The sequence below is a fragment of the Hypomesus nipponensis genome, chromosome 4, assembly GCF_054491055.1.
Source record: "Hypomesus nipponensis isolate SF chromosome 4, ASM5449105v1, whole genome shotgun sequence".
Lineage (NCBI taxonomy): Eukaryota > Metazoa > Chordata > Actinopteri > Osmeriformes > Osmeridae > Hypomesus > Hypomesus nipponensis.
Window position 1 is genome coordinate 9,809,910 of NC_140364.1, and position 27,896 is coordinate 9,837,805.

The 27,896-nt window shown below is 49.3% G+C and overlaps 1 protein-coding gene across 1 annotated transcript in view; it reads left to right on the top strand.

Annotated features, from left to right (window-relative positions):
- Positions 1 to 27,896, top strand: part of ext1b (exostosin glycosyltransferase 1b) — a 65,350-nt gene that overhangs the window by 19,695 nt on the left and 17,759 nt on the right. The window contains exon 2 of the mRNA XM_084696314.1: positions 27,337 to 27,430. Coding sequence (XP_084552440.1) covers positions 27,337 to 27,430 — 94 coding nt within the window. The remainder of the gene's footprint in view (positions 1 to 27,336; positions 27,431 to 27,896) is intronic.

The following is a 27,896-nucleotide window of genomic DNA, read 5'->3' on the forward strand; positions in this document are numbered from 1 at the left end:
TTCCCAGAGACGTAAAAGCAAACTCTGTCCGAGTCTATATTAGTCTTCTAGAGTTTTCTCTGTCGGTAGCACAACACTTAAAAGATTTAGCTCATGTTGCAGCTGTAGTTTGTGATGTTGCCGGCGGTTACGTACGCGGTGGAAAGCTCCTGAAGTGCTCAGGGGGAGGGGGTTTGAGGGGGAGCTGAGGTATGCAATTGAGGTCTTTCTCAGTTGTGTGTGTGTGTGTGTGTGTGTGTGTGTGTGTGGGGAACAGTGAATTCATGATGTATAGAGCTTGATTAGGTTTACATGTACTTAATCAGCAGTACATAAGAACAACAGAATATAACCTGAACAGGTCTAGCCAGGTCCTAGAACACTGTTAGATGGACTAGCCAGGTCCTAGAACACTGTTAGATGGACTAGCCAGGTCCTAGAACACTGTTAGATGGACTAGCCAGGTCCTAGAACACTGTTAGATGTACTAGCAAGGTCCTAGAACACTGTTAGATGGACTAGCCAGGTCCTAGAACACTGTTAGATGGACTAGCCAGGTCCTAGAACACTGTTAGATGGACTAGCCAGGTCTTAGAACACTGTTAGATGGACTAGCCAGGTCCTAGAACACTGTTAGATGGACTAGCCAGGTTCTAGAACACTGTTAGATGGACTAGCCAGGTTCTAGAACACTGTTAGATGGACTAGCCAGGTCCTAGAACACTGTTAGATGGACTAGCCAGGTTCTAGAACACTGTTAGATGGACTAGCCAGGTTCTAGAATCCACATCCAGGATCTGGTGCCAGGTCTCCTTGCTCTCAGGTCTCAGTCTAACAGAAACCATTCCTTGACCCAGAACCAAGCCTGCCAGGAGAATGTTGTCCAGCCCTGAGAGAGGAAGATAAGGGCAGGACATGCTGTTCCTGGGAGGAGGAGGAGGAGGAGGGAAGAATCTGGTGTTTTTGAGTCGGGTCAATCTATGTTGTTTCAGTTGATCTGCCCTTATCTGTTTTCATTCAGTGTTACTTCATTAGATTAACAACATCCGTGTTCAGCCTGGGTGTCTAAAAGTCTGTGTGTGCCCAGTGTCGACGAGTGTCTCTGACTGTGTGCTACAGAGCTTAGACGAGTGCTGGCGTGTGGAATTTGGAGGCTAGGGAAATGGAGTAAACAGGGCCATGCGACCATGCATGAGGAACAGCTTTTTCCACAGTGATGAGAACTGAGCAACCTGAGATGGAGAGAACAAACTAGAGGGAAAGAGAGAGAGAGAGATAAGGAGACTGGTATTAAGGGAGAGAGGTGTGATGAGAGGAACCGGAAAGGTCGCTTTGTTGATGTTGGCTGTGGACAGCTGAGGCCAGAAGGACTATTATTGATCACTTCAACACACACACACACACACACTGGCACCTTGGGAAATGAAGATGGATGAAGGAAGCCAGGGAAAGAAGAGCTGGTGGAAAGGATATGGTGTTTGTGTACATACAATGACCTCAGCCTACATCCTTATACAGCGCAGACCTGTATCAGGTGACCCTCATCTCCTCTGACTCCTCGCTGCTATCTAGCTGTCATCTAGCGTGTGCTGCTGTATTGTGTTGAGGTGGGAATATTGGCCTATATTTACAGCAAGCCACTTGGAGCTCTCACTCTCTCAAGCTACGTGTGTGTGTGTGTGTGTGTGTGTGTCTAATCTTTACTAGATATTAGAGACTGGCAGGCCAGATGTTTATAAACTGGAAGTACCAATACACTGCTCTCATTGACGTTGACAGTGTTTTTCCATAGGACCTCGCTCCCTCCCTCCCTCCCTCCCCACTCCTTTCTGTCTCCTGTTGGGGAGGCTGTTATTATTTATGTTGGGAGGGTCTGGGGAGGGAGGGGGAGGGGGGTGCTCTGACTGACACACACAGAGAAAGATGCTTCATTAATATTGCCCCGTAAGCTCCTGAGGATAGAAGGATAAGCGCACACACACACACACCTACATCAAATGTACACATCCGGGGACATCTAGAAAGGATGTGAATCAAAACCACACATCTTTTGGTGCAAACATCGTCACTATCATGCATAACCTGCTCGTGTGTACAGGCACGTCGATACACTGAGCTGTGAAGTTCTCCTCCATAAGCGCCTGCAGATCCTGGTATCTTTATCCAGCCTCCTCAGCCGTATCCACGCCACTTTCAACATCTCACCCAGACAGTGGGTCTGCCCTGGGAACACGCCAATTCATCTGTCCTCCTCTCTTTACCACTCTTTCTCTCCATTAAACTGACAAATAGGCAGTCATGGAGGTATACGCGTGTGTGAGATAGAGACTGATTAAGTGCACTTTTGAGTGTGCAAACATTCAGAGTTGCTTTTGGACGAGCCTTGATATTTAAGATTGTGCATCCCCTCTGGAAACTGTCGGTTCCCACGACGATGTGTGTTTGTCCGAGGTTGTTTGATGTTTTTCCAGCCCTCCTCCTGGAACCGTCTAATCAGGCCCACAGGATGCCAGCGGCGCGCACACACAGTCAGGCCCAACGGAAGCGTCTGATTGGCTAGCGATAGGAAGCGCCGGTGTGACTTCCTGTTTGCGGCTTGTGCTGTGCCCACAGGGAGTCCAAACCCTCAGTGACGGTCCAAGTCGGTGCCTGGCGCGATAAGGATCACATTCCCCTCTCACCAGGGACAGAGCCAGGCTATAACAAGCAGCTAAATAGATGTAAAGTACACAATAATTAAGTGTCAAGCTTGATTGCGCGTTCAAAAGAACCGAGCTAGTTTGCAATTTGAAACAGATTTGCATGCAGGCTCAATTCCGTCACAGACAGTGACAATGTTCTTTTTGATGGTAATAAGTTGTCCAACCCTTTTTCTGTCACCCTGGATAGAGTTTCTACAGGGGCGTTGTTTTGGATTTAGACCCCAGGATATTCCCCAGGTTTTCTCTTTTTGTGCGGTGGTGGTGGTTTTATTCCCAGAGGGTCTTGAGACGGCCAGACAACAGGCCATGCTCCTGTCTCCCCAGCCCTTCAACCTGCCTGTCAAAGACCCCCAGACCCCCCTTAAACTGGACCACGACCACACACGGTAACACTCCACAGAGCCTGGCACCTTATTCGCCACCACAGAATGCTTGGACCGAAAGCTTTCAGCGACTGTTACAGTGAAAGCCATGTCTCTCGTGGCATTGTGGTCGTTTTTTTTCTTTTCTTTTTTCTTTTCTTCATCTGTATCGAGCGTCTCAGAATAGCTCTCAGAGCGCCGGTGGAAGGAAATAACTACGACTTCCTCCCGCCTTCTGCCCACGCCTCCACAGCAAGCGGAGTGAGAAGGTAAGGTGCCGGGTTATCCATGTGGTTTGCTTTGTCTTGCCCGCCAAAACCCATCGACAGACCGTGACATCCACGAGCACAGACAGCAAATGATGAGGCTCAAGTCTCACTCGAGGGGCTTCTGTCAAAAGGTCAGTTAAATACTCCTCAGTATGAATACAGCCCACCCACTCAAGGGAATTGCTAGCTTTTCGAAGCTGCTGACAACTTAAAGTGGTGGTTATTATTGATCAACAGTAAGCTGGAACCTGTTCAGGGTGGAAGCAGTGCTGCCTGACTATACAGTGGAGCCTGAGACAAACAATGTGCGTAAACAGCGACCTCCTGGCTATGTATGGAGGGGGGGATCTTTGCTGTGAACGTGTCGTCCTCTTTTGGAAATGACTCTCTCGATCACGTGGAAGAGAGGTGCAACTTTCAGCAACCAGCTGGTGGATTTCAGCGCGTAAAGCACCTCTGTCAGCTTTCTCCACAGAGCTGTGGGTTTTCTTCGAACCCATACAGTCATACAGTGAGGTGCCGCTCCGCCAACTCCTTCGAGTCTTCACTCTGCAGTTTGACACCTGTGTTGCAGTGATGTTGAGGAAGGAAGCAACTTAACACACACACTCCACACACACACACACACACACACACACTGTGCACGCCACACTATTGAGTCTGAGAGACAGAATGTCTTGGCTGGTCTGGGGTGCTGCTGTAGTCATGGAGACCGGCGTAAGGTTCCGAGGGCGGATCTCACACCTCCAATTCATTTCAAATGTCAAAATGGAGAGAGAGAGACACACACAGAGACACACACAGAGACAGGTCTTGTCTGCTCGAGCCTGACTCCTCTGTTTAGCATGTCTGGGCCAGATACAGGATTGTCTGTCTGTCTGGTCTTGATCTTAGTCTTTCTCCTCCACCACCACATACACACACCACACACAATTCCCTACTGGCCTGTGAAAGGACTTTGGATCGAGGATCAGTGCCCTATAGTTTTTCAGGCGTCTGAGCAATACATTTTTCTGTCCATTACCTCATATTAGTATGGCGCGCCCCATTTGAGACTCATGAATGCTCATGAATTTTCTACCCGCACACAGCACCTGGTTCAGTGGCATTATAACAAGCCTTCAAGGAGTATGGGAGGAGGGTGGGTGTGTGTGTGTGTGTGTGGCGGGGGGAGGAGGGGAGAGGCAGTGGTTGTCTCCAGTTCATCGTTCACTGCCTGGCACAGCTGCTCCTAGTGGCGCAGAGATTTATGGGTAGCCTTACCCGGAAAAGCACTCCAGCTCACTGCAACTCCATCACTCTGGAAATATTCTGTGCTCTGCACTTTTTCCATTGTGTGTGTGTGTGTGTGTGTGTGTGCGCACACGTGCGTTTGGGTTTGCGTAGCGGTATGTAGGGAGAGGCTAGTGGGACCGCAAATACTCCTCTAACTCTCCAATCTTGGATGGTCAGTTGAGACAGGGCCCAAACCCAAGCCAGACAGCTAGACAGCTAGACAGCTAGACAGCTAGACAGCTAGACAGCTAGACAGCTAGACAGCTAGACAGCTAGACAGCTAGACAGCTAGACAGCTAGACAGCTAGACAGCTAGACAGCTAGACAGTCAGTTGCTCCTGTCTTATTCTGTTTTCATGCTCTACTCTGACAGAGTGCATGTATACAAACAGAAGCACACACACACACACGCACCACACACACACTGTTTTGCAAGCCACAGTACAGTTGCTCTGTGCTTATGACATGTAGTGTGATCAGGGTTTCTGCCCACATCTAAAGCCCTCTAGGCCTTGGAGTGCTCTCTCTCTTCCTGTCTCTGCTGCAGGAAATTCTGCTCTGCCTGCCTGCCTGCGGCTGGTTTCGCCAGCTTCTTAGACCTGAGATGCTTGGTCACATCAGTCTTACACCTCAACGTGGTTGAGCTGTGCATGCCACTGGGCAGAGGCACAGGGAAATGAAATGAATCAGAAGGTGTGCGTGTGCGCGCGCGTTGGAATCAAGGCATCATCAAGGGAGATCTGTGTGTCGGGGGTGGGGGGGAGAGTAGAGGAGAAGACAGATGCTGTCTCCAGCCTGGACACGTCTCTGTTCATTTATTACGCCGGTTCCTCCGCTGTCCCCCTGCTCCCCTGCCTGCTCTGCTAGCTGTCTGCTCTGTGTTCTGACTGCTCCCCCAGCGACTGACCTTTGGCCAGGGGGGTGGGAGGGGCGGGAGGGGCGGGGTGATGCAGGCCCCCTGGGAGGTGTGGAGGAGCGCGGCGCACGGGAAATGGAGGAGGGAAAAACACCTGCCGGGGTCCAGACAGGGGTCACCTCTGTCAGGACTGGCTGTCACGACGACGAGCCCCGCCTGCTGATTGGCCGTCCTAATTGGGGTGTTTCCCAGCGTCCTTTGGGAGGTTTCCGTGGCTCGAACCATGGGGAAGGGAGGGGGGGGGGCACATGTGCTGAGCCAAACAGCTAGCAGGGTACAACTGAGAGGGAGCCCTGTGCAGGATATCGGGTTATTGCTCACACATTCAGTGTGTTGTTATGGAGAAATGTTCGACTGTGAGGAGCGTAGGGGATTCGTGAGGAAGTAACCCGAGTTCAACCTAACCGTTTCTCTTTCTGTTTCTCTTCCCCAACGCTCGCCGTCCCTGATCCACCCAACTCAGGTAAGAGAACTCTCTCTTTTCATTGTCGGTGTACGTTTTGTGTGTGCGTACGGTTCGAGAGTCTCTGTAGCTGTGTCTGTCTGTGTCTGTCTGTCTGTTATCTGTCCGTGTGCCTGCCTGCCGGCCTGTGTGTCGATCTGATGCTGTAGAGTGACAGGCTATGAGGGCACTTATCAGTTGACCTCACAGTGTGTGACAGTGTCTGGTGTCTGATCTCGGAGGAGGGGTGGGGGGGTGGGGTGACTGTGGGTGTGTGGTGGTTGCGAGGGAGGGGAAGGCGGGGGGGGGGGGGGGCGTGAGAACCGTCCGTCTGCAGGGCGCAGAGCATGCCCAGACTGTCAATGCCGCCCCAGCGCCCATGTAAACAAGAGGGCCTGGCAGGGCGGCTGTCACAGGCCCCCCCCGTCACGCCTAGCAAGGCGCCCTTTCAGATGTCCAAATAAAAAGACGCTTTCACCCCCCATCCCTCCCAAGCACACACACACACACACACACATAAAGGGATAAACTCTTCTGATGAAAGAAGAGACACAAGAGGAGAAGGAATCTTCGGAGCTAGATAAGAGTCGGGCTGAATCCCGGTGTGCGTGTGAGCGAGCGTGTTCTGGGTCCTTTTGCTTGACAGGTGACGAGCCGGGGCGAGTTTCCAGGGTCGTTTCAAACTCAAGGAAATCAATAATTCAAGGCAGTATTAAAGCATTCCATTGTTTTTGCTCCTTCAGGCTGGTTTAAATGGATTGCTTTTGAAGGCTTCGGAGATCTATTGTAGTGACGCTTCTGAGATTTCCTGCGAAATTCCAGACCAACTCTGGCAGCTTTAGAAACAAGGAGCTGTCTGTGTGAGAACTATGGAGGCTGACTCATTACTAGTTAACCATCTGCTGCAGGGGGAAAACCAGAGCGACCATACTAACACACCTGTACCTGAGTAATACGGAAATGATAGTACTTATTGGGTTATTCACATGCATGCGTCACCAATTCCACTTGTTGAAAGGAAGTCAGGCAGGTTTAATGGAACCATCTTGGGCTCTTTATGGGGATGCTTTCTACATGCCAGTGGCTTTGGCACACAGCCGCCTGTACATACCGTCGGAATTTACGGTTGGTAACACCTCAAAGTGCCTCTTTCTCCCGCCTGCCCTACCCCCACTTCCTGTCTCTCTCGTATGCACTTGTCTTGTGTATTATTCCTGTCCCCTGGTGTTGGTGCGTGCTCTTTGTGGACAGTTAGTGTGTTTACAGACAAACAAAGCTTTCAAGGCTCCCCAGCTCCCTCTCCTTCCACTCCTCTGCCGCCAGCCTCCAGCCCCCAGCCCCCAGCCTCATGCAGACTGTGTCACTGACCGGAGCAGGTCAGCCAGACCCGAACACGTGGGGGAGGGGACTGGACACATCTTTGACTGTCCTTAACGTTCTTTAACGCAAAACACTCCCGTTTTTCATATCTTTCTCTCTCTCTCTCCCACTGGATGTGTGAGACGTGCACACACACACACACACACACACACATTCTCCTCCCGTCCCTGGTAATCGTTTGAGTGATGAAAACGGGGGAGGGAGGGTCAGGGAAGTTGAAGTGCAAGGGCTGATCGATTGCATCGCCCCCACGGAGATTGGCCAGCCCAGACAACCCCACCCCCCACCCCCAGCCCAGGTCTGACTGGCAGTGTGGAGCGCTGACACACCCTCCTCTCCAGCCAGGCCTCCTCTTCCTCGAGCCAAAACGTCTACAGCAAAGAACTCTCCCAGGCTGCATGCTGTAATGCTTTGATTACTTAAAAAAGGGGAGGAAGGGCTTTTTATTGTGTCCAACTCTTTAATCACATTAAGTGGTGGGAAAGAATCATGGCTTCATCTGGAAGCCGTGCACAATGCATTTATAGGAGCGCCACCCCCTCCTACGCAGGCGCATGCACGCTCGCTCGCCCGCCCACACACACACACATTCAAGAAAGCTTGTGCACACACACATTGTGCTCATTTCGGTGCAGGTTTGTTCCTCTTTTACACAATCACACACACTCGCATTAAGTCTTTCTCGCACACACACACACACACACACACACACACACACATGCACTGACACACTCAAGAAAGCTTGTGCACAGACACGTCCCCTTGCTCATTTCTGTACAAGTGTGTTCCTTTTTCACACAATCTCACACACACACTCTTTCTCTCTCTCACACACACACACACACACACACACCTCTTCCCACCTGATTGCTTCCCCATTTTTCTCTGGGGAGATTTATGGTCAGGGAGATGTTGGAGACAGGCTATTACCATGAGCTCTTTGAACTCATCACTCAGCCAAAGTGGCGAAGGTGGCGTAGCTACGTCTCAGTCCCTGCTAACAGCAGTGCGCTCCGAGGCCTCGTGCGGCTTCACCCCTCGCCCCTCCACGCCACCTCACGGGTGGTCTTCCCCACGCACTGCCGTGCGTTACAGCAGCCTGGTGATCACAGGCAGAGACGCCCACTCTACGTCAGCAGTGACCGGCGGCTGTTTTGCCCATCATGGCCTTGAATGCTTTTCTTTTTGTGTGTGTGTGTGTGTGTGTGTGTGGGGGGGGGGGGGGGGGTAACATGTTTTTACTATTGAGATTGTGGAGAGTTTTTCCTCTGTCTTCTGGCAATCTTCAGTTTATGAAAAACACAGGTAAATTTGTATAAATTTTTTTTTCTTACATTTGCGGTCTGAAACAGAAGTCCCCATTGGTATAAAGCCTCAGGGCTATTACCCAACCCCTGCCTCTGTAATAAGGAGTATCTTGTTTGCTGCTGTGGGTTTTCTGCGGAGGAAACCGATCTGGTCTTTCTCGCCACCGTCCTCAAGTCAGCACCTCCGGGTGGTTTCTCAGAGGGAGAGAGAGAGCTTGTTAGGTCCGGTAAGTCGTGCCCTGCCTGAGCCCCCTCCGTCCTGATGCTCCGCTAGGCCACACTGGTGCGGTGTTGGCCCAATAAAGCTAATTGGAAGTGACTGGGCAGGGTTTGAAATGTGAGGAGATAAGACAAGCTTCACCGGCACTGGCTTTGTTGACTGGCGGAAGTCATGCAGAGGAGTGGCTGGTCTCACCGACACTAGCAAATGAGTTGAGCTTTACCAGGGGTAAATATGGTACTTCTGGAACAGCAGAGCATAGACTTTGGGGACATGTAGCAGTGCTGCCTGCACTGATTGGCGAGAGTTCTCCACAAGTGTAGTTGCCCGTGTTTTTGTTGTTGTTGTTGCTGCGACGCTTCGTTTCGATTGAGGTCCACACACAGCTGACTGTATTCAACAGCGCTCGGCGTCCATGACACCTACCACCGCCGACTCTCCTGACTTTCACACTTATCTCAAGGCGCCAGAGAGAGAGAGAGAGCGAGCAGGCGAGAGAGAGAGAGAATCCTCCAATCATCCTCCTCTAAGCCTCCCTCTGCCATGTTTTGTGCAGCCATTGGCGCAGTGTGCAGCCTGCAGCTCCAGTCATGTATGTTCCTTGGGTACATATCAACCTCCTCCAGGGGTCTCTCTCGCTCGCTCGCTCGCTCTGCTCAACGAGTGACGGAGAGCTCTACTGATAGAGGTGTGTGCCCCCTAGATAAGTAACCGCTCTTGAATACGGCTCGTGTAAATACACCCCTCCAATGGGTGTTGCTTGCGGGAGACCTGGGCCGCTTCGAACGCCGTTGACTTCACGAGTCCCGGGATGAGGCGCACGCGAGGCGGAGCAGCGAGGTTTTAAGGTGTCACGAGCTCAGCCTGTATCTGCCATGCAGGTAGGCTGTTCAACACCAACACCCACATCACGGCCCAGGAGCGGAGATTAGACATACCGGCCACAGAGCACTTCATTTATACTGAGCTCACAGACAGAAGATGACATTTTTTCTCCTCAGTAATCATTGCACGGCTCTTTGCTCCGGCTTTCAAGCCATCAAAATCACGGCTTGAATTGCTGTCACTCTTTGAGGGGAGCGTGGGGGGGGGAGATTCAGACCACGACTGAAGTGCCTAAAGAATGTTGTGGACAGACGTGGGATTAATCTGCTGGCCCCCCCTGCACCGCCAGCGCTCCTGTGGTGAGGGAAGACCGGAATGCCTGTGTGTGGTGTGTGAATGCATGTTGATCTGAATCTGTGCTTGTGTGTGTCTATGCGACATACTTGTTTGTTACCTCAACACCGTTTCCTTGATACACACACACACACACACCAACTTTCCGGTTTCCTGGCGGTCAAGGGAATCCCCCCTCAAACTGACAATGTCTGGAGCCAGTTGGTGGGGGGGGGTCACTCATTAATGAGTCTGTCAGAGTACGACTGGTCTGATGGATATCTGAGGGGAGGGGGAGCAGGAGGGGGCTGCCCATCGTGTGTGTGTGGAGGGGAGGGGAGGGGAGGGGAGGGGAGGGGAGGGGAGGGGAGGGGAGGGGAGGGGAGGGGAGGGGAGGGGAGGGGAGGGGAGGGGAGGGGAGGGGAGGGGAGGGGAGGGGAGGGGAGGGGAGGGGAGGGGAGGGGAGGGGAGGGGAGGGGAGAGTTGTGTGTTGCGAGATGTAGAAGTAGAGATATGTGACTGAATGGTAAAGGCCAGCAGTTTCAGAGTGAACCCAATTTTAAAGCACAGGTTCTATTTTGAGTACCAATTCTAGAAAGGTTGTTGTGACAGAAGTCAGGAGGATGATGGCTCCACTAGTTAAACCTGGAGTGTCTGATCACTGAAGAAAACACAATTTTGTTTCAACCACAGCTGCTGACTAACATTACACTCCTAAAAATGTCCTTTAAAGATGAGCTGACACTACGTTTGGGGAACCTTCTAATCCTACATTGGCTCATAAATAGTCATTGTTATGAAGGAGGCTTTTGTTATTGTCAAAACACACGAGTTCATGAATCAGACAGAGCTTACCAGGATGTTGAAAGTTTGTCTGGAAAATCTGACTGGGCTCATTGTTCAGAATCCAGACCACAGGGTTGGGTTTTAACCATGCCCATTGAGTGAGAAAACACACACAAAGATACAGCATACGCTCACCTGGTATGAACCTTCACTTTTGCCCAGAGCCCACTTGCTCAAACAACCTGAAACGACACAAGTGCTGCTCGCATCAGCACACATTGTCCTCTCACACAGAATGCCTTCCTATCACGCTAAACAACCACTCCAGCTAGGTACTGAACAGTTGGCTTTAAAGCCTCTAGCTGTTGAAGCCTACAGCGACCCAGACCCTCCCCCTCATGTGCATGTGGGCCTATTAACTAACAAAGCAAAACCCCTCGAATACTAGTACTCCCGCCCTCCCCGTCAGCCCAGCTTCAAACCAGCAGAAACAGCGTAATGGGAGTCAGATGGCTGAGCGGTGAGGGAGTCGGGCTAGTAATCAGAAGGTTGCCGTATCAATTCCCTGCCGTGCCAAATGACGTTATGTCCTTGGGCAATGCACTTCACCCTACTTGCCTCGGAGGGGGGGGGGGGGGGGAAATGTCCCTGTACTTGCTGTAAGTCGCTCTGGATAAGAGTGTCTGCTAAATGACTAAATGTAAACCATCGGAGCGAGGGCCTAACTGTCGGAGGGGAAAGCAGCCTTGCTGGACCGGACGGCAGGATGATCCACTGGCGATGCAGTGCCGCCGATGCAGTGCTGGTTAAAAGGCGTTGATGGATATATCAGTTGAAGCGTCCCCCTGGCCGGCAGCAGAGCCAGATGATCCTCCTCCTCTGACTTATTAAAGGGGAATCAGCGCATCTCATTTGTAGGTTAAAAGCTTGCCCCCGTCGGTGTGTTGCGGAGGATAGCGGGCCCCAGCTAGGAAGTCTTGGGCATTAATCATGTCCTTGCACAGCTTAGCGCTGCACTCGGGAAATGCAGGACATACCTGGGAGCACACGGTAAACTGGAGGGGAAGAGAAACGTGGAGCAGTGAGAGGGATCTCCAGGGCTTTCACACGCGTTAATTAGGAATGTATTTCTCTTGTAGGCCTGTCTCTCTCCTGGGTCTGGTTTGCTAGTTCCTGTCCTCTGCCTGCCCCCCCCCCTTCCCTCCTCTGTGGTGATGATATAGCATGGTATGATTATTAACTGATTAGGAACCATACTGTGTGTGAGAGAGAAAGGAAATTCATTCTGCTGCACCCCCCTCCCCTCTCCCCATCACATCCCACTGTCTATCTTATCATCCCCGGGAGACAAGTTTTTTTTTTCTCCAACACAAATATTCATAAAGAGACTTAATGAGATCTGCCTTACCGCCTCAGGCAAAGACCCAGATAAAACACAAGCCAGCCAGTCAGTCAGTCAAGCTGTTAGCATTAGCACTCATGCTAACACCTGCTAACTCTCTCTGCTATTTGCTCAGTGTTTATTAAAAAAAAAGTCAATTGTCAAATGCTCTTGTCTGACTTACTCTGCATGGAGGAGAGGATAGGAATGCAACATTTCAGCGTCTAAATAAAAATCTCTGACCTTTTATTTCCCCAGAATGTGTAGATTGCCCTTCTTTTTTTTTTTTTGAGTGGCTGTTCTTGATAAAAACATACAAATAACAACCATCGGGTCATTTCGGTGTAGATCTTGGGAAGCCTGTAAAGACCGTTCCACCAGCCACACATGTCCGTGAGGGAGAGTGGTGGTGGTTGATCCTTTTTCTCGGTCTCCCCGTAGAGATGTCGCTTTGCCTCTGTCACACGGTGTATTCCATTCTGCCTGTGTAGACCTCTGTGACACGGTGTGTTCCATTCTGCCTGTGTAGACCTCTGGCTGTGCTCTGTTAGCTAGACCCTCTGAGGGAACTGGAGGCTGGAATACTTAGTGAGATGTTTTCCGTTTTGTTAGGATAATTTCTCAAGTAATGCACAGAGTCGTCGGATTCAAAGAAAGTACAATAGTTTAATGCTTGCCAGCAAGGAGACAAAGTCTGATCGCAATACAAACTATTCACTTATTTTTGCTCTATAACTCTTCTGATTGTAGGTATTAGAACCAATTTTTAAACCAGGGGTGTAATTTCTGCATTCTTATTGAATACCTTCACACAGATATGCCGCTTATAAATACAAGTTCTGGTCGGAAAGGCTCCAAAAACCTCCCTGTTTGGCTAGGAATTACAACAAATGTTGATCACGCATTCGTTAACCACCAAACTTCGAATTCATCCAAACGGACACATCCTTCAGCATTAATACTCACATATTTATGCAGAATTACCCTCTGGGATCACCTTTGTAAAACTTCAACGTAACGGGACACTTTTAGCCCCCACCTTTCCTCGGAATTTCTGAAACTCATGTAAAATGTACTCAAACAACCAAAAACCTTGTTAGCAAATATTTCAAAATACTCATCACGTAACATGTTTTAAAAAATCACCAAATTAATATCAAATTCGCCAATTTCTCTAAATTTGCGTCTTTTTCAATCTCTCAATTTCTCTACGCATGCGTTATGCGGTTACTCATCTCTGATCTCATATGTCAAGCTGCAATTCCTTTACTAGCCTGTACCCGCCGCCATCGCTGTTGATTCTGTCTGTAAACTATGACAAATACCTTTGCCATTTTTCCTGTCTCCCTGGACACTCACGAAACCACAGCCTTGATCCTTCCGATCCAAGCGCTGTCTTTCTGGCAATTTTTCTGACATTATTCAACAGACAGCGGACTGGCAAATTCCTAGAATCATGTCAGCCCTCTTTGTGATTCATTTGAGACAAATTACCACATTCTCCTCACTCTTTAACCCCCAAAACTGAATTCAAACTTCAATTTCACCATTGAACCCGAATTTTGGTTTCCATATTTCTAAGCATTTCACACTTCCAATGTACAACTTTTAAAACAATTAACCATGGTTATATTTATATAGAACCTCGATATTTACAATTCTATCAACTCTTAGTACTATTTTAATAACAACATAAAAATTAGGCCTTAACAACAATCGCGAATTATTTCCCCTTGTATACACTTCAGTCCTTCAGACTGGATCTTTTTTACGGGCGCACGGAGATATCTTTTACCTGTAGCCTTCTCACAGGCTGTGGACAGCCTACCCGCTTCACTGGTATTCTACAGAACTTAGTAAAATAGGTTACTAACGCTGCTTCCCGGACTCCGGCACCATATCTTAGCGAGTATGACTCTGTGATTAGTCTTCACTATCTCACAACTGGATCTGAATTAAGCAAATGTAGGTGATAGAACTGCACGTCTAATTTAACTTTAACTTAAAAATCGAGAGTTCAAATTCTGCATTGTACACTGAAAAGTCCTATCTTTTGTTCACACATATATCTGAGTCCTGGTCGCCCAGGCCTCAACCTGTTCGTTTGGCTAGGATTTAATAACACATGTTTGTAAGGCACGTGTCTACCACCAGACCCAGATCTATCAAAACAATTACATCTCAGCAACAATAAACGCACTAATGCAGAACTCCACTCTCTAATGGCATGTCAAACGCCTTTACCATGTGTAAATTACAATTCCCAATTCATCAGCAATAACAATCAGTTATTATGTGTCAAATTCAACCAATATACATTTACAGGTCAGGATCCATTTAGAGTTTTAGTGTACAACTTCACAGCGGAGTATTTCATCCCTCAGTTTTACTGCAATGGCATTCCCACATAAATCAGCAATAATCTTTCCATTTGGTTAGGTATTTAACTACCACCAAACTCAGATATGTTTCAAATATCTCAGTTCTGGTCGGTCAGGCCGTAACTGATTCTGTTTCCCGGATCTCCCGGCGCCATATTCTTAGGAAAACCTACTGTCTATTTACTTCACCGATCTTTCTGCTCCCAATGCGTCACAGATCACGGATCTCAGTAAATATGACGCCCTACTTGCTGCACTGGGCTTTAACCAGATCTTAGCAGATAAGGACCAGAGTGCACCTTTAACGACTACACTATGGAATTTTTTAATCAATTTGGCCTTAAACATATTAGTAAAAATAAAACACAAATCTTGTTCTCACCTTGAAATTCAACGAGACTGTGCTTCAGGCTATTCTTTTAATCTCGTCACTTCTTTACCAACCTCCAGTGGGACCGGCCTTTGAGAAACAGCAATTAGCTGCAAGGTCTTTTTATCAGGAGTTTAGAAACCCCTGCCGTGCACGGATTCGGTCCCGACCCTGGACAGCGGAAAAAGATATTGAGATCCGGCTCGCAAGGACCAATTTGTTAGGATAATTTCTCAAGTAATGCACAGAGTCGTCGGATTCAAAGAAAGTACAATAGTTTAATGCTTGCCAGCAAGGAGACAAAGTCTGATCGCAATACAAAGTTTGTCCGCTAGCATGTTGTGCTAGCTAGCTATTTAAGCAGAACCGCTCTTTACAGTCATTGGTTAAGACAAAGGCATGCAAATGTTCCATTGCTCTTCTTCATTGGCTCCTTGCATAGACCTGGCGCAGGAGTGTGTGCGTGCGTGTTTGAGTGTGTGTGCCTTTTGACCCCTGTAAGCTTGACCACATGATTCACCCAACACAGATAAGGCCAGACATCTTTTATGGCCTCTCCAGTAAGAGAGAGTGGTCAGCCCAGGTCACCTTGTTTACATATGCCTCGTGTTCCCCAAAGTTCAGATTTGGGGGTAGGCCTCTCTCTACACACAAAGGAATGCTGAACACAGAATCATTCTTATACAGGATAAATGTGCTACATCTTCAATTTTCCCAACACGTTTCCAGTCTGTTCCGTGATCGAGCGAGGGAGGGAGGGAGGGGTACAACATGAAAGACCCCAGTCTGTGGTTATCAAGCTAACCTCAATTTACCATGTTTACAATTGCACGCTACCCCACTTCTCAAATCAAGACAACATCTTCCAAAGGTTTTGGAGAACTGCGCACCCCATGTTCAATAGGGAAACCCTGATGTGTCTGTGAATGAACTTAATGTCAATTAGTGTCTTTCAGTCAATTTGATGAAAAACCCCCCAGCCCTAGACCAACTCTAGCCCCATGTGCCAGCCATGGCTCTTACCCTGACCCTGGCTTTGACCTTGGCCCTAGCTCCACCCTTATCTCCAGCCCCATCCGTAGAGCCAGACCAACCATATCTCCAGCCCAACTCTAGTCCCAACTCTAGCCCCAGCCCCAGCCCCAGCCCAGCTGGTATGTGAGAGATGGTGTCCAGAGGGCCCGTCTTTGAGCTGCCACACAGCAGGAGCAGGGGGGCGTGCAGATCCTGTGAGCTCTAATTAAATGCATTTAACCCAAGGTCATTCAGAGCAGAGCCAGCAAGAGGGAGAGGTACAGAGAGAGAGGAAGGGAGAAAGAGAAGACGACTCTGATGTAAATGTTTTATTGAGTTCCTTTGAACTTCTCCAGTTGAGGAGGGGTGTGTTGGTATTGCTCTAAAGGCTCATGGGACTGCACTCTCCTCTTCATACAAGCGGCAGTAAAAATTGAATATGTAGGGGGAGAGTTCCTTCTGCGAGGGCCACCTGTTAACCTTCAGTTTATTGGCTTATTATCCAGCAAATTTAGCACAAACTTGGAAAGAAGGACAAAAAAATTCAAGTTCAAGTTTTGGCAGAACCTGACATGTTGTTGACGTCTGTATTTTCGGGGTGGAATTCCATCCTCCATTTTGACCCCTTTTTGGAAGTTCAGCTGTCACAGAGACCTGCTGTTATTGGACGTCTCCCACCAGCTGGCCACCTGTGCCCCTCCCTTGCATGTCAGCTGTTCTCGCAGTCTCCCGGCCAATCAAAGAGTCTCTTTTTGTTGACAGCTTATCAAAGCGAGGAGGCACGGAGAAGGACGTAAAGACACAGAACATCAGAGAGAACAGCAGGGAAGAGATGCTTCTGAAAATAGATGGAGGCAGTCCTTGAGACACAAGGCCTGGTCCATTTCACAAGTGCTAATTGTTCCACTGCTACAGGGGGTCAGATGGCTGAGCGGTTAGGGAATCGGGCTATCAATCAGAAGGTTGCCGGTTCGATTTCTGGTCGTGCCAACGGACAAGGCACTTCACCCTACTTGCCTCGGGGGGGAATGTCCCTGTACTCACTGTATGTCGCTCTGGATAAGAGTGTCTGCTAAATGTACTTGTGGGGCACGTAGTTGTCGTTTTCTACCTCTGCACTGCCTGGCATGCTACAGTTATGATTAGCGTCCCTGCTAACCTTTAGGTCCAAAGTAATTGAAGTCTCAGCTGGAGGTAAGGGTCTTATTGCAGCGCTAATGCTACGCTCGCCCTCGGAGGGAGGCTTCTCTCTCTGAGAGACTATATATGCTTGAGATGTGTAGCACCACAGGGAGTAGCTAAGTTAAAGGAGACACTCAGCGGCCCTATATTGGCCAGCGTTAAGTTCTCTGCGGGAGTCGAGGCCGGGGTGTTCAGCAGGGCCTGGTTTTAGGGTCGGTGAGATGTTTTCACTCTCGAGGTAGATTTGTGTGGCTCGTCGGGAGGGGGGTTGCCTGTCGAGCAAAGCTGGCTTCTCTCTGATTGGAGGGAATTACACGCCTGGATACAAGTCGACAGTTCCTCAGTGAGACGGATCAAAGCGTTAGATTATTCTTCTTCATTTAGGCATGGAGAGAAACACAGTGATTATGCATTCGAGTGTGTGTGTGTGTACGGCTTCAACGAGAGTGCAGTGTGCGAAGGTGTCCTTGTTTGTCATACACTTCTTTGAGCTCTGAGTGTTTGTGTCGCTTGCGAACGGAGATAGTCGCGCTGTTATTGGCACTATTAATGCTTTGCTGTCTTTCTTCTCTCCCCCTCTCTCTGCCTCCCTTCCTTCTGTCTCACTCGCTCTCTTGCTCTCTCTTGCTTTTTTCCCTCTCTCTCTCTCTCTCTCTCTCTCTCTCTGTCTCTCTCTCTCTCTCTCTCTCTCTCTCTCTCTCTACTTCTCTCTCTCTCTACTTCTCTCTCTCTCTCTCTCTCTACTTCGCTCTCTCTCTCTACTTCTCTCTCTCTCTCTACTTCTCTCTCTCTCTCTACTTCTCTCTCTCTCTCTACTTCTCTACTTTCCTGAAGTGTCATCCATTAAAATGAACAGGTTGGCATTCTTGGCATCTGAAGTCATAGCTCTTTGGCAACAATTTTTAAATCTTACACAGCTAAAGGTTGATCAATGACAGAGAGAGAGAGAGAGAGAGAGAGAGAGAGAGAGAGAGAGAGAGAGAGAGAGAGAGAGAGAGAGAGAGAGAGAGAGAGAGAGAGAGAGAGAGAGAGAGAGAGAGAGAGAGAGAGAGAGAGAGAGAGAGAGAGAGAGAGAGAGAGAGAGAGAGAGAGAGAGAGAGAGAGAGAGAGAGAGAGAGAGAGAGAGAGAGAGAGAGAGAGAGAGAGAGAGAGAGAGAGAGAGAGAGAGAGAGAGAGAGAGAGAGAGAGAGAGAGAGAGAGAGAGAGAGAGAGAGAGAGAGAGAGAGAGAGAGAGAGAGAGAGAGAGAGAGAGAGAGAGAGAGAGAGAGAGAGAGAGAGAGAGAGAGAGAGAGAGAGAGAGAGAGAGAGAGAGAGAGAGATTCCATACCATTACCGGACCCAGGCCAAGGTTTCTCAGGTGGTTTTGATGCTGCCCTGTCAGCAGTGTGTAGACCCTGCTTAAGGCACTCAGAGACAGCTTCTCTGGAATGTCTCCTGAATACTAACCCTTGAGCCTTCTTTATTCAGAACGGACGTGTTGTCAAGCCTGGTAGTGCTCTTTAAGAATATGACACGCTGTGTGCCAATATTGGAATACATCTTCAGCAATGTCGTACGATAAATTGATGAAGGTCTCAGACGCGAAGTGGGGTTTTCGGGCTTTCTCGCAAAGCGACTACTTGGAAACCACTGCAATTCCCATTCAAAAGCGTTGCTAGGACACCATTTTGGCTGCATTGTTGACTTCTGGTCCCCCACCTCTCTCGCTTTGGTAGTTTGATAAGTCCGTTTAGGCTCTTTGAATTAGAGTTGCAGATGAATAAGAGAGATGGTGTGTTTGTATTAATGTGTGTCATTTGAAACCTCCAACCACGAGTTGACCCATGGTAAGGGAGAGGAAGAGCTTTGTTCGGTTCAACTTCCCATCGAACCTACTATGTCAAACATGGCGTTATGTGTCTTGCGTGTGCGTACCGCGCTCCCTTATTAGTTGAGCTCCTGCTCCGTGTTTATCAACACATCCATCCGTCCATCTGCTCTTCTTCATTCCCTCTGTATTCCGCACCCCTCTTCTCTCTCACTTCCCTCGGTCCCTCCTTAGTATTTCTCCCTGTCTCTCTGTGTCTCTCTCTCTCTCTCTCTCTCTCTGTCTCTCTCTCTCTCTCTCTCTCTCTCTCTCTGTTTCTCTCTCTCTCTCTGTTTCTCTCTCTCTCTGTTTCTCTCTCTCTCTGTCTCTCTCTCTCTCTGTCTGTCTCTCTCTGTGTCTCTGTATCTCTCTCTCCTCCCTTCCTCGGGGCCACAGCTGCATGGTGGGAAGCTTTGTGCTGACCTGGATGAGCAGCACTGATGAGCAGCTGTTCCCCCCCTTCCCCCTCTACCCATCTGAACCCATTCTACCACACACACACACACACACAGCGTTGCACACACACATGAACAGAAACACACTTTCTCCCACAGTCACAAAGCTAAAGCCAGGCCCCTGTTTAAGAGGCCCGGCCCAGGCCATTGTTCACTAGCGTGCACTCTGACCTCTGACCCCGCCCTGCCCAGCTTTAAGCCCTAGACTAGGTCATATGACACCTGCTGGCCAACGAGCCCCTGGCTGAGGTGGGTCACATGACATCTGATGTAGCCAACCAAAGCCCACTAAGCGTTGACCCCCGTGACATCACCAGACGAGACACAAACCCCTGTTATCTCTGTCTCTGCATTCCATTCCCCCCCCCCCCCTCTCTCTCTCTCTCTCTCTCTCGCAGAGTCTCTCTCTCTCTCGGGATCAAGTTTTAACTTGTGTGTCTCTGGGTTTGTATGCTAATCTGCCATTCATTGACACAAATGCATGATTTATGTGGAGTATGGGAGATGGACGCATAGCTCTAAGTTTTCGGCCCTTAATGAACACCGCCAGAGAATTCATGAGGAATATAAATATGACATTATTCTGAATATATTTTAATAATGAATGGAGGAATCTAAATTGAATTATAATTAGATTTGCCATTACATGAACTGCCCTACCCCTCACAAATGCACACTCTTTTTTTTCTTTTCCTCTCACCATCCCTCTGTGTTGTTTACCACTCACCAATTCTCTTTCAACCCCGCTCTCTCACACACACACACATGCATGACACATCTCTCTTATGATGTGTCTGTACGATGAATGCCGGCAGTGACTAGGTCGTCCTGACTGGACAGAGATTGACAGCCGCTCTTCCTGCTCTGGAGTCAGATAAATACCCAAGCACACATATGTTCATCAAAGGACTGCCTATCCATCCGCTCTCCAGCGACGTGTTCACCTGGTGATCTGACCCTGCTGAGCTGTCAGACCCATGCTTAACGAGCCTGCTCGGGACAGTGGAGGTGGGTGGACATGGACGTGTGTGTGTGTGTGTGTGTGTCCATTCACCTTTAAAGACTTTGGGACTGTGTGCAGGGTAGAAATAGTGAGAGCGTGTGCACAAACAGAGCTGTGTGTGTGTATGTGTAAGCATAGGGAGCCATCACACATCTCTCTCTGTGTTACCCCCCCCCCCCCTCCCCCAACTCCCTCTGCTTATAGCTGCACCATTTACCCATTATATCCTTTTTATGTATGAGTTTGGTGTTTCTGTTGTACTTAATCTCACGCTGTGCTGGTGCTGGGGCACATATGGAGCTGCCGTTAGAATGTTGGAAGCCTTGGGAGGAGAATACATTAGCCCTGGTCTTTGGACAGTTATTGGAGTTAATGAGTTTTCCCAGCCACCTTCAGGAAGAGAGAGGCCGCAGCTAACAGGCAGATGGGACTGGAACCGAGGGCTCTGGGGCCGCAAGCCTCTGGAGTGTCAATACTCGCTTGCAGGGTCTATCTTAAATTGAACTGGGGCTTGTGATATAAAGAGCCCCTGTCAACTATAAAGCGCGTGGAATGAATTGAAACACATTGTCGCTGTGTGTTTGGGTGTGTGTGTGTGTGTGTGTGTTTGGGTGTGTGGCCCCAGTCAATTCAGTTCTCGGCAGTCCAAGTCGTTCCATGTAGGCTTGTGTGATGAGTGGATAAAAGGGCATGGCTCCCTGGGTACATGTGGACTCGTCTGGGCCACTCAGCCCGGAGCGCTGATGACAAACGTGGGAGAGTTTAGAAAGAGACTGCAGCCGGAGCATGTGCCGACGCGTCTGAATCAGAGACTGGCACACACAGACACACGCCGTGCACACACTCACACACACACTCACACACACACAAACTCACGCACACACACACACAGACACACACAAATACTCACGCACGCACATACACAGACACACACACAGACCCACACACACACGGATGCCTGGGTCCCCAGGGCCATCTGGAAGTGAAGTGCAGTGCAGAGCGAGGAACAGCTGGTCTCCAGTGTGTGTCTGGTCTAGACCGCTGATCTGAGGGCGCAGCGGAGCCAGCCAATCAGGGTGTGTGTGACTATGCGTGTGTTTGAGTAACACTTTAGATCCAGGTGCTTGAAAGAAGTGTTGGTTAATAGTAATACGGCCCCTTCAAATAGTTTATATAGTTTTACTAACAAATATGAATGTTCTAAGTGTTATCCATTTTAGTAAGGGTTAGGGTTAGGGCTAGGGTTAGTTATCGAAAGATATTGTCAATGTTTGTTAATAGGTAATAAGGCCCGTCACAGATGCTTATTAACATTAACATGTGTTAATAAGACTTACTAAGGCCTTATTACATATTAACTAACTCATTACAAGCACCTGGATCTAAAGTGTTACCGTGTGTTTGAAAGCACACGCACGTGTGAATGCATGTGTATACCCACCCCCCTCCCCCGCTTCTAGTTAGGTTACTCCTAACAGGTCCGGGGCTCCAGAGAGCTGCTCACAGACACTAACCGTTGCTGAAATCTTCCCCCCGTCTGCCGGTGGCGGCTGAAATACGAGAGGACAAATTGAAAAGATTGCCGGCATAAACCTGTCCCAGAGAATAAGGCGTCTCCGCGCCCGGGACGCTCGCTATCTGCCTATGTGTAAAATATTTAGGTTTTGTACGTGTGTGTGTGTGTGTGTGTAGTGGGGGTGGGGCAGCCTGGGAGAAGGCGCCCTGGGGAAGGTATGCTGACTAAAGCAGAGCTACATACGGCCCCTGTCACTCAATCTCACCACCTCCAGCTATTGTCGCTCTCCCCCCTCTCTCTGGCTCTGTTTCCCTTTACCTCCCACTCTCTCTCTCTCTCCCTCTCTCGCCCCCATCCTGCACTCTCTCTCTCTCTCATTTTCCTCCTCCCACCCACCTCCCTCCCTCTCTCTCTCTCTCCTCTCCCCCTCCCTCCCTCCTCTTCAGGGTTTGACTGAATGGTACAAAGGATCTTAAATGCAAGTCTGTTCCAACCAGCCAGCACCGTCTTAGCCACAGCTTAATGTAGGCCACGGTGCTGTATTGAATGACCAAGACTGTTTGGCTAGCCCTGTCCTGTCGAGTTGCTGTGAATTCCCAATCAAAGCAAGCTAACGCTAACCATCTGTAGTTTTTGGCAGTGGGCTTGAGACAAGCCTCTCATTGAGTTGGGATTGCTGAGGATTATCAGGCAGGAAGATGTGGAGGACGATGTCTAGATCACAGAGAAAGAGACTATTGCATTCTTTATCTGTTACTGTGTATTTGAACTACTATTGGTGCCCTTGCAGTAACTCCCAAATGAAAGTTGTCTTGAGCTTTGAGTCAACAGAGACAGAGAAAAGAGACAGACAGACCAGTTGAAAGACTTCAAAGGACCAGGGTGCTTTTCGGACCTTGGTGTGTGTGTGTGTGTGTGTGTGTGTGTGTGTGTGTGTGTGTGTGTGTGTGTGGTGTGTGTGTGTGTGTGTGTGTGTGTGTATTCCCCTGTGAGTGGCTGGACTTTGTGGTTGCCATGGGATCCTGCCCAGCCAGTGTGTTTGTTTGGGGGGGGAAGCGAGGGGGGGCGGGGTATTTTATGCTAGGATACTAATTGGAACTAGCATAAGCTGGCTAATGAGCCCTAATTAGGGTAATGAATTAGTTGTGGAGAGCGTGCAGTGGGCAGGATGAGCAAGGAGGAGGGCAGAAGAGACGGGTGGACACACACACACTACAGGGTGCACAGCCACAGGGCATATGACAAGGGAGTGGCAAGGGTGAGAATTGTGGCGACAAGGGAACATACATACACACACACACACACGCACTTCACTCAGTCACACCCCAGTAACCCCTGCTCTCGTTTTTGTTTGCTGCTACACGCATGTGTGCACGTGTAATTTATTCTCATGCAAACAGTCAGACAAACACACTCTAACATGCATCATACACCCCCACACACGCATTCTCTTCTCGTCAGAGAGGCTACATGAACCATGCGTTTGCCCCGCGGGCACACTTGCACTTCAGATATGCTCCAATCACAATCGCTCAGGACATATGCTAAGACTCTCATCCATGTTTGCTCACCAACAGCCATGCGGAATGCGCGCACACACACGCACACGCACAGTTCAATCATGCTAGTTCACAGCCTATGCTAAGACTCTCCTTGTCCATCTATGTATGCTCTGAGACACACACACACACACACATCTCCCAGGGTCCAGCTTCCAGGGCTGAGACCCATATCACTGGCCTTAATCCTTTAGTCGGGGTATTATGTTCATCCATTTCTCATTGTTGCTTTTAATCCAGCCTGCTCCTCTCTCTGTCTCCACAGTCATATCTCCCCCCCCCCCTCTAGGACACACACGTACACACTGCCAGGCCCAGCCAAACACACACTCACAGTCATAGTTAGACACAAGGAGTTAGTAATGTATCCAGTGTACGCACACACACACACACACTGAGAGAAATAAGCAAGAATGATTGCACCGGCTAATGTGACAACAGGCTTATAAAGCTCTAAATTGGATCTCTCTCTCTCTCTCTTTCTCTCTCTTTCTCTCTCTCTCTTTCTCTCTCTCTCTTTCTCTCTCTTTCTCTCTCTTTCTCTCTCTTTCTCTCTCTTTCTCTCTCTTTCTCTCTCTTTCTTTCTTTCTTGAACACTACAAGGCTGTTTGTGGTTGTGTGTTCTCATCCCGGCAGAGAGTCTGGGGGTGGGGGTTAGTGGGACCAGTCGTCTGTCAGATACCCATCCTGCACCAGGGCTGACAGCAGGGCTGGCGGGCGGCCCAGCCGAGCCCCTCACCTCTGGGAAGCACCCAGCCCTGAGATGGATGGGGGGCTTTCAGAAAAGAAGAACCATTTGTTTTCTTTCTTTGCTTCTTTATTTAATGGAACAATCATTTTCAAACAATGGCTGTGATTTTTCTCTCCCTCCGTAGATGAAGAGCAGAATGCTTGTAATTAAGTCTTTCCAAACGGGTATTTTACTGAGTTTCCATGGCAACAATGTTAAAAGTTGTCTGTGCAACAAGGGGTTGCCTTGTTGTATCAGAACTGTAAGAAAACGCATACAGTCCCTCACTGGAACCAACACGCACATGCATATAGTCTGTTGTCAGGGTTTATTTCACCTCAGTGTGCTGGTCTGAATTTCCTCCTCATAATATTACAGGATCATATCGTCATTTATCATGTTTCCAATCAAAGCATGACGCTCCTTACCCCTTTCACATGCTCTCTCCCCCTCCTTGGTTCATCTTTCTCTGTCACACCATCTCTCTCTCTCACACACACACACACACACATACGCTCCCATACTCCCAGTAAGCTTGTGGCTCAGTGGTGGGGTTTCTAGGCAGCTCAAGGTCAGCAGGAGGGAAGTCTTGCTGTTTTCCATTAGGATAGATAACAGAGGGAAAGACGGAGGGGGGGGAGAGAGAGTCAGGTGCAGAGCAGTGGTAAGTGCCCCAGGGGCGCTGATGGGGCCGAGGGGGCGTCATGGGGACAAGCCAGAGGTTCCCAGGGGGGTCACGTAGGGGTCAGAGGTCACCCAGTCTGTCTGTGTGACTCCACAGACACTTTTCCTCAGCAGGAAATGTAACCCTCATAAATGTAATTTCCATTGAGTTCTGGGAAGCAAAAAGCAGGAACCGTTACATGCCGGCTCCTGGGATGGTTCTTTCCGCAATACACAAACCTTTGGGGTGGGGCTTGCAGTGCTGCACATTTCTTATTGGTTGAAAACTGGCAGCAGCATATAAATCAAAATTCCGCAGCCGCAAACCAGTATGACTTGGGGGAGAGGGATGAGGCCCTAACCCTGCTGAGTCTGCATCCGGACCCTTCTCTCTCTCCACAAACACACGTCCATGGAGAACAGAAGAACACACCAGATATGGATCAGTGACTAAGCTCACTCCTTATTAAGCATTCATGCTGAGCATGAAATGCAGCTGCGATTGGATTCAGCGACCCGTAATGACTAAGTGTATTCCAATATCTTGGTAATGTAATAATAGTTGGCGTCATAAGCGCGCTGAAGATTTTTTAATATAAAACATTTAATTATATAAAAGATATATAATATATATTCCATTTGACATTTATTTTATATTTATGGTGCATTCGTCAGATGACTCATTTGCCTAGTGTAAAGGGGAAGATTTCTGTGGTGGGCTGAAGGAATCTTTTAGTTCCTTGAAAATGTGTTTGTTGAGAACAAGTTCCAGGGACTTGCAGTGGAAATGCGGCTTAAGAGAGGAGATCTCTCTGCAGGAGGCTAGAGAAGCCCTCTCCGACTTTCACAAGACAAACACATAGCTAGTCATGTGATGGTTGAAAGAGACAGTTAAGTGCCAAAAGATCCATCCATACCACAACCTAAATCACATCTCACATCTCACCTCTCCAACACACATTTACATTTAGTCATTTAGCAGACGCTCTTACCCAGAGCGACTTACAGTAAGTACAGGGACATTCCACCCGAGGCAAGTAGGGTGAAGTGCCTTGCCCAACGTCATTTGGCAAGGCGGGGAATCGATCCGGCAACCTTCCGATTACTAGCCCGACTCCCTCACCGCTCAGCCATCTGACTCCACACACACCTCAGTAGGGCAGGCTTCACAGGAACAGGTGACAGCTGCACGCCCACACATTGACATTCTGTCACCTGTCGATGGAGACGTAGAGGGAGCTGGACGCCATATTCCTGGCCCAGCTGTCTGCTGAGAGAGCCATCCACACTGCTGCTCCGCTGAATATCAAGCAGGGGGACAGTGCCCGGCTTGGCCCACACACATCTAGTGGGGTTTGGAAGTGTGAGTGTGCATGCCTGGATGTCTCCGTGGGTGTTTGTGTGTCTCTGTGTGTGTGTGTGTGTGTCTGCCTTTCTCTGCTTGTGTGTCTCTGTGTGTGTGTGTGTATCTGTGTGTGTCTGCCTTTCTCTGTTTGTGTGTCTTGTGTGGGTGTGTTAGGCAGCGAGTGTCTTCTCACCTTCACCTATAGATCGCTGAGAACGAGGAATGATTTTCTGCCTCTCCTCTCTCTTAACCTCCACACCCTAACGCCCTCATTGTTACTGCCCAGTAGTCTGCAGTGTGAGGTAGAGGGGGGGGGGGGAGGAAGAAGAGAGGGGGAGACGGGGTATAGACAAGGTGAGAGAAAGAGAGAGTGAGGGGGGGGGGGTTGTGAGAGGGATAGAGGGAAGGGTGGGAGACAGAGAGAGGGGGAAATGAAGGGCGGTCTCTTTGATATGGAAAGCATCTTAATATCGTCTCACCCCATCTGTACCTTCTCTGCCGCCCTGAGTGTGTGTGTGTGTGTGTGTGTGGCTGCACCCGAATGTGTACACACCACACCCGCTGTCTGGGGCTGATTAGAAACACACACACACACACACACAGCAGCTTGCCTCCTGGAAGCAGGTGTCACTCACAGCTCATTACCCTTGGCAACGCTGGTCATTCTGTTTGGAGAGCAATAAGACACACCTGACTGGAGAGAGAGAGGGAGGGAGGACTGGAGGGGAAAATGGAAGGAAGGGCAGTTGAGAGGGAGTAAAGGAGAGAAATGGACAGATGAGAGAGAGAGAGAAGAGAATGAGGGGGAGAGAGAGAGAGAGAGATGGAGGGAGGGAGAGGTAGATGGAAGGAGAGGAGGGACACAACATATAAAGGGAAGGAGTGTTGACAAGGAGATGGAGAGTGAACGAGACGGAAAAGACAGCTGGTGATGTCATTTCCTAACTGTGTACTCTGTTATATCTTCGAGGAGCTGTGTGCGTGACTAGGTGTATCTCCTACAGCGTTAACATGCATCTCTTGAATCTGTCTGTAGTGCAGATAATATATGTGTGGTCTGACCTCATGATCTTTGTGTGTGTGTGCGCTATCCAGGTACGACTACAGGGAGATGCTGTACAACTCCACCTTCTGCCTGGTGCCTCGGGGACGACGCCTGGGGTCCTTCCGCTTCCTGGAGGCTCTGCAAGTGAGTTTGACGTGCGCGCACACACTATGTTCTGCAGTCCTCACAAGTACCTTTCACCTCCTTTTCATACTGCGGAGGACACGGTCTTTAGATGCTTGCACACACACACACACACACAAAAGTAGTGTTTTCCTGTCCACTTTCTGGACAGACTAACTGTCAGGAACCTCTTAGAGCTCTCTCTCTCTCTCAATTGGCTGCTACCTTCCTCTCACCCCCCGCCCCCCTCCAAAGGAAAAGGTCCACCTGTGCCCCGCCCCCTCCCTTTCAGCTCTCACTGTCTGACTCACTCCACGCTGTCTGCTTGAGAGGGTGTGTGTGTGCGCGTGTGTGGAAGGAGGAGGGATGATTAGAGGTCGCTTTAAGAACAAATGCCGTGTGTGTGTGTGTGTGTGTGTGCATGCATGACCGTGTGTGTGTGTGTGTGTGTGTGTGTGTGTGTGTGTGTGTGTGTGTGTGTGTGTGT